We start from the raw sequence: 7,779 nt of genomic DNA, 5'->3' as shown, positions 1-7,779 counted from the left end.
CTCCTGAACAGGGGTAGCAACAACCTTCTTGCCAGGAACCTTTTTACCATGCACAACCAACTCCTTATCCTTCTCAGCACCTGCTTCACCGCCTTGATCTTCCGAAACTTCAATATCATCACTTAAGTCCACTGGTTCAGTAGAAGTGGATTGAGGACCAGCTTTCAACAAACGACGAGAAGATCGGCGGGTTGAAGACTTGGGAACGTTGGACTTAGAAAAACCCTTGACATTGGCAACACTAGCATAACCCGTGCCCTCAAACCTTTGCTCAGCAGTCCTAACCACAACATTCTCACCAGGAACAGACGGAGCATCCTCAAACACAACATCAAAAGTGTCATCACTTTTGATAAAATCAAAAGCAGACATGACTGCAAAGAACAAAACAAAAGCAAATAAGTCATAAGTCAAAGGAAATGCAAAAAGGGCAAGAAGGGAAAATGCATACCCATGCCATTTCTCATTAGAATCGGGTCCCGATCGGCCTTCCCCCAAATGTTACAAACCCCTAAAAGAACTAACAAATGTTCTGGGAAGGGACGAACCCTCGAAGGGCACCCCCGAATGGCTGTAAGAAAGGCATCATTCAACTCAGATTCAGTGGGCTCCGGATCATTAAGAACAGCATCCGGATGCCTCCACACCATCTTGAAGGGAACAATAGACTCGGAAACCCAGAAAAAGCGATCCTTCCAGGACCCAAGTGTTGTAACCATAGACGAAATGAGGCAAGTGTCAACCTTTGATGTCTCAAAGGTGAACCAGTCACCATTCTTAGCCAAACGAAAAAACCGCCGAAAAAGCAACAAAGAAGGATCATACCCAAGAGCACGACACAAAACCTCAAAATGCAAAACCCTAGCCATCCCCTTCGGATGAACTTGCCCAAAAGAAACCCGATAATACTCCAGCAAGTTCAAAACGAAAAACGAAAAGGGATAACGAAGATTCGACCATTGAAAATGACGACAGTAAAGAGCAATCGAACCAGGGTTCGGTTTATCAACAGAGACATCGCAAGCAGGGGCAGTTGGGTTAAATTTTCTGTCAATACCATATTCCATACAAAATAAATCTACCTCCTCTTGTGTTATCCGAGAAAATGATTTTGCTAAGTCTTTAAGAGCACCCATTTTTGAAAAAACAGAAAACGAAGAGTGAAAGGTGTAAAGGAAACTAACCTTAGAGAAGGAAGGTAAATGGCAGAAACTCGGAAAAGTTATGAATAAAATGGAAAGGATTTGCAATTATAAAATAAATATGAACCAACAATAGGGGTAATAAAGGCAAATAATAACTTCTGCAAAACCGTCACCCTATCAACTGCCATACATCAATCAAATCAACTGCCAGTCATTTAAAATTCAAATTCAAATATTAACTGCCTTCAGCCTTTCAAGCCATCAAGCAACGAACCCTTGAAACCTTCAAGCGATAAAACACATGCATAAAAGTCAGAAGTCTTTGAGCATACTACCCAAAAAACCTCTGACTTGGGGGGCTGATGACGGGGGTAGCCCAAGACTAAATAAAGTGACTAAATATGCAAATGCTTAAATGGTTAAAGGTTCAATGGTTAAAAAGCTGTAAGATGGGAAAAGCGAGGAGGAAACAGTGGACAGTCACATCCGGAGCTCGCTTCACCAACCCTCGGCCGCAAAAGCAAAGCAGGTCTGCACAATACACGCTATTACCCAGGGGTCAAAAGCCTTCAACCCCAAAAGGGGAAACCCTCCACTGCAAGCAAGATTACTAGTCTAATACATGCTACTTTGGGAGATGTCTTCCCTTATAAAATGACACTTCATTTACTTCAGAAGACATCCCCTGATCAGCTCAGATTCTCTAATCTCTGGTCATTCGTGTGGAGGACTTGCTTACGTACAAGTCACTCCTTTTCACATCCACCACACACATTCCGTTTGCTCTCACTTCTGGATCTGAGAACATCTCAGAGAAAGAATCTTCAGCAAACAACAACTACAAACTAGTAAACCTCCTTCCACGTCTTGCAAACGTGGGGGGACCCCGCGACCTGCGTTAGGCAAGGTTGAACCCTTCAACCTTTTTGCCTAACCAACTCAGCTACTATCTTTGGTCTCGTGTTTGTTGCATCAACAGATTTCTTTTTTTTTTCAGTTTTTGAAAGCTTGAAATAGAGCCATTACATCCTTTTTTTTTTTACTTTATCGATCCGGTTGGGCCGCTCTTACGGATTTAGAAACCAGATCACATATTTAATAATGAACCAAGATATATATAAGCTATTTTGAAAAATCATTGAATAAAATAAAATGTACTAATAATGAAAAAGTAACAATACTTGTAATCTTCAAGGCTCTGCTTCTCTATACGTCATTATCACTTTTTAAGTTTCCAGACTTCAATTTAAATTATGAACTCTAAAACAATTACTCCATTATCTTTCTATGCCTTTTTTTTCAATTTTCATCCTCTTTTCAAGTTTTAGAGAAGATCGACTCCAACATGCTTCATAGGTTTTGAGGACGAGAGTAAAAAAAAAAAGATTTGTTGAAAACACACAGTGGTAGACCCATCAATTATTTTTCACGGAGACGGAAATTTTTATAGTTTTGAAGGGGTATGGTCCCAAAAAGTCGCGCAGACCTTCATTTAGGTCGCGAGCAGGATCATACTCCTTATTCATCAAACCGCTTACTGCCAACCTCGTGCGGTTTATGTCATCATGAATGGATCTCGCGCGAGGTCTAAACAAGAGAGAACACCACATTCAACACTTAGCATTCTGAATAAGAGCCTCCAGCACCTATAACCCTGCGCAGGCTAGTTACGTGCTCAGCAAGGGTCGCGCAGCGTCTATGGCGCAGGGCCACTTCAGAAGGCACGAAAGGTACAAGTGGCAGAAGAAAAGAGCCAATCCACGTCCTCCATGCTCTGCTCAATCGTGCTCCACGATCGTCTGACGCGCAGGAGACAGAAAGTATTTAAGGACGCCCACGTGGCAATCCCAGGGTAGAGACACCTGCCCTACGATTCCCACTTACCTGCTGATGGCAGAGGGACAACAAGGCCGACAACAGTGACACGTGGCTCCAATCACGGTGCGCCAGCACCGGAGAACTTCTAGAAGCCACTAACGGTCGACACCAGTGAGACAAGGAGCATATCCGCTATGGTGTCGCCTTCCGGCCCAAGGCCCATCAGCCCACATCCTCTTTATACCTCTCCGGCTATAAATAGAGACCTTAGTTCACAGGTTAAATATTTCATTCCCTCTACTCTCACTCTTTACACACTTTAATCTCCTCAAAGCAGATACTTATTCTCACGCCGGAGTCTGGTTAAGAGGGAAACCCCCATATTCCTCTCTTAACGAGCTAACGGTGTTCTGTTTTGCAGGATTAGCGGATCATTAAGGAGCTCAGAAATCCCAAAGAAGATTAACCCTTATGGTAGAAACATAAACCAAACTAATCAACCCTAGAATTAGTTCCGTGTTTCTTCAAACTTGTTTGTCTATTGCTATATTATATTTTTTTTTGGTTCGAGCCGGGTCGTTCGGATCAGTTCATGTAAAAAAAGAGTTAATATTAAAATAATATTTATGATTAACTTAATAATTATTTGTTGTAACTATTTGCCATAAAAAGGTTTTAGTCCTGTTGAAATAATATTTATGAAAAACTTAATAATTATTTGTAGTATAGCCATAAAAAAATATTCCAAGTATTAGGCCACATAGTGAATCTACGAAATTAGAAGTAGAAGGGGAGGGACTAGTTATAGCCCATCAAGCTAGAGTTAACATTGAAGTTGCCCTAAACTTAAATCACCATAGTCATGTACACCTATCTTCTTCCATTCATTCTCACAGAAATTTGGACTTCAAATTCGTTCATCTGTTTTCTAGATTTGAACTTCTAGATTTGAAATTCTGTTTTGAGTACTTGATATATTGAGGAGGGTAAACATAATATAATTTCAGGGTCGCGGAATACTAAAACGTCAAAAAAAAAAGTTTGCATTTCGGCTAAAAATGATTTTTCCCTATTATTTTGCCAGTTTTCGTGTTTATAATTATCCCACCTTTTGTACTTTTTAGTTTTTATTAGGGATATGTACGGTTCGGTTTTTGGGCAAAACGAAAACTGAAACTAAAATGTCGGTTTTCGGTTTTTTAAAACCGTTCGGTTTCGGTTTTTTTGGTTTTTTGGTTTTAAAATAAAATTATGTAAGATTTAAAAAATAAAAAGTATAATTTAAAATATAAGAATCTTTTTTATATGTTTACATTTAAGTTATAATAGCTAAACTATTTAATTAATATTGCTTACATAAACCTAACTTTCTATTTTATTTTTATGTTTCTGCAAAGTTTTTATTAAGACATTTTCTTTTATAATAATTTGAAGATCATTTAATTTTAATATCGAGTTTTGTTATTTCTTGCAAGTAATAAATAAAGCATTTCAATTATAAATAAACATGTTATGTTTTTATTATAAACACTTAAACATAAAAATATATGGATTGTAAATTATCGGTTCGGTTCGGTTTTTTCGGTTATTAAAAATGGTTATCCGAAAACAGAACCGAAATTTTCGGTAATTAAAAATCCGAAAACCAAACCATCGGTTTTTGTTTTGGTTCAGTTTTATCAATTATTTTGATTACGATTCGATTATTTTGATTTTATGCTCGGTCCTGGGTTTTACATACCAATTTAGGGGCTGTTTGGTAGCCTCTCAATGGTCATTAAGAAACTACATCTTAATGGAACCATTAAGAATTTTACCAATGAGAAGGTAGAAGAATGTGACATGTGATGATTTACCATTCAGAGATTATCTCTTAACCATTCAGACTTGAGATTACCTCTTATTCATTCAGTGGTTTTAAACCATTCAGAGATAACATCTGAATAGTCATATTAAAAGGATACCAAACAACCTCTTAATTTGAGATCCTATTGGCTATTGGGAATAAAAACTAAGAATCGCCTACTTTTGCCTTTCAGAAAAAAAAAATAATAATAATAATAATAAACACGTGCTATTATTTGTAGGTGACCTTCTAGAGTTTTGAGTGACAGTTAGATGATAGTAATGAATATTGAATAATTAAAATTAAAATTTATTTATATGTAAACCTTTAACTATATAAACAATTTATAAAAAAAATACCCAATATAAAATTGGATAAAAACTTACATTAATAAAGTAGAAAAATATAAAATACTACAACCTTTACTTGAATAAAACAATCATAAAAAATACCCAATAAAATATAATATTGGATAAAAAACTTACATATATCAAGTACAATCATAAAAAAATACCCAATATAATATAATACTGGATAAAAAACTTACATATATCAAGTACAATCATAAAAAAAATACCCAATATAATATAATATTGGATAAAAAACTTACAGATATCAAGTAGAAAAATATAAAAATACAACAACCGTTGGATTTTCAAAGGTGACTATCATCCAACCGCAAAAACAAGCTTTATATATTTTATGGCTCAGAATAGCCACTCCTCCTACGAACCCTAACCTTGAACCCACCATCCATGTGAGCCGTAAGCAATGGCACAAAAACCGGTTCTTCCAAACCGACCGGTTCAAGCTCGAACCGGCTTAAAATTGACGCCATCACATACTTCATCTGGATAAAAGCCATTTCTTTCCCTAAACAAACCCTTGGACCACCTTGAAAAACCGGAAACTTGTACGGACTTTCTATTTTTAGCACACTCGGTTCAACAAACCACCGGTCCGGTCTAAACTCCAAACAATCTTTTCCCCACAATGCCTCCATTCTTCCCATACCATATGGGAAGTACATCACCCGGTTCCCCTTGTAAACCGGGGTCCCATCCGGTAACACGTCGTCATTAACCGCGTGTTTCGAGTCCCACACCACGGGTGGGTACAACCGCATCGATTCGCATAAACATGCTTTCAAATAGTCCATTTGTTTCAAATCATCAAAGTTTAGTTTATTGTCGTCTTTGTTTACAAAGGTGACATCTTTTAAAACTTCTTTCTCAATGGCCGGGTGGCGTTGCAACAGCCAAAAGAGCCACGTCATCGCTGCGGATGTCGTGTCTCTCCCGGCCATCAAAAAGCTTATTACCATGTCACGAACTAGGTCGTCACTATAACCCGCCGATATGAATCTAGATAACAAATCTCTATGGTTTTCGCTTCCATCCATTTGTTCCCGCCTTTCGCGGATTATCTCGTTAACGGCTCGGTGGACAACTCCAACAGCTTCTTTTAGTTTCCTTTCACTTCCCACGTTAAAAAATCTTTTTGCCTTCCACACCCAGGTTGCCAGCGCCCTGCCACGCATCGCGCTGGCTTCCGCCGCTACATCAAAAGCTGGTGCTAACGGCGGGACAGACCTGCTGTAATCCAAACAGCACGGGTCCCACCCTAGTGATATTTTACAAATAGTATCAAAAGCTAACCTTCTAAGCACGTCTTGCATGTCCAACACGTCATCATTTTGGACCGCGCTTTCGAGTAGTGGAATCAGCCTCTTTGTCACTTCTTCTTCAAGAACACTAACCACGAACTCGCGCAACGACTTTGCGCTAAACTCGTGGCTCGCTAACTTTCTTTGTGTGCTCCATAACTCACCATCAACATTAAATATTCCCATTCCTAGAAAGTTTCCTAGGAGGTCCGTAAACGGTTTTCCTTTCGGGTAGTTGTCGAATTTCGTTTTTAGAATGTGTTCGATGTTTGTAGGGTTCGCGGTCACGATCATTTGGTTCTTCCAGCCTCCAAATCGAGTCAAAACGATTGTTTGGGACGATGACATCGATAGGAGATCCGTGAACCAATGGATGAGCCGATGGCTATTCCGGTATATAGAAATAAATGAACCAATGACCGGGTATGAAACAAGCCCGTTATTGGTGGTGGTAGTGGCGGCGACGGTGGTGGCGGAGGTAGACATTATTAAGGTTCTAAGCAAAGAAAATAAGTAGAAAACCACAAAAAGTAGTGAGAGAAAGTGGAGGAGAGATAGAGAAAACATGGTGGTTGATGGTGGTGAAGTGAAGTGAAGTTGTGATACGATTTGAGAGAGTTATTGTTTACTCTTTATAGCATAAGTATTTAATTATAAACACACGTTTTCCATGCATGCCGCAATATGTAGAGTACAATTAACTATGTCATTTGAAACACGTGCTGAAAGACATGAATATTTACTTTTTAAGTTTGTTCGTTTATAATTTCAATAAACTTTTTTGATTGGTATAGTTGTCTAACTAAGTCAAGAATCCAAAACAAAACAGGAATAATCATACAAAAATCGTTGCATATAAATTGCTATAAGAAACTGTTGCACAGGAATCAATCCTGTGGTTTTTTGTTTTCAAATAAACAAAAACTTGTTTAATTATAATATATCACCGACTAGCTATATGTAGTTTGCTAACCGTAAATCATTTAGAGATTACAATGGTATACCAAATGTTGTAGCACAACACAGTAGAACTGGCAAATCGTGTCTTAACATGTATTTGATGACGCAAATAACACAAGTTCTAAACATGAATACGACTCGTTAACTACATTATATCCAATGTCAATATCACAGTTGTATGGTTTATATACCAAGAAGGAGAAATGTATCATAACCTTCTAATTATAGTTATTTAAAAAAAAAGGAGAAAAATCACATGGTATACTTTCAATAAATAGGTCTTATACATTTTACCTATTGACAACCCTACAAAATAGATATATAGATTTTTGACAATAGTTAGA

General features: G+C 37.9%; 1 protein-coding gene across 1 annotated transcript; it reads right to left on the bottom strand.

Annotated features, from left to right (window-relative positions):
* Positions 1 to 5,344: 5,344 nt before the first annotated feature.
* LOC110868163 (cytochrome P450 94B3) lies at positions 5,345 to 7,089 on the bottom strand. The gene has a single exon (XM_022117267.2). The coding sequence runs from the start codon at positions 7,040 to 7,042 to the stop codon at positions 5,510 to 5,512; it is 1,533 nt and encodes a 510-aa protein (XP_021972959.1). The 5' UTR covers positions 7,043 to 7,089; the 3' UTR covers positions 5,345 to 5,509.
* Between the last annotated feature and the right edge of the window lie 690 nt (positions 7,090 to 7,779).

Source organism: Helianthus annuus, chromosome 4, assembly GCF_002127325.2.
Source record: "Helianthus annuus cultivar XRQ/B chromosome 4, HanXRQr2.0-SUNRISE, whole genome shotgun sequence".
NCBI classification, from domain to species: Eukaryota; Viridiplantae; Streptophyta; class Magnoliopsida; order Asterales; family Asteraceae; genus Helianthus; species Helianthus annuus.
The sequence above is the reverse complement of the archived record's forward strand: the minus strand, read 5'-3'. Positions and strand labels throughout refer to the sequence as shown.

Coding starts and splice junctions, on each gene's coding strand:
- LOC110868163 (XM_022117267.2), bottom strand. CDS start 7,042: ATGTTTTCTCTATCTCTCCTCCACTTTCTCTCACTACTTTTTGTGGTT.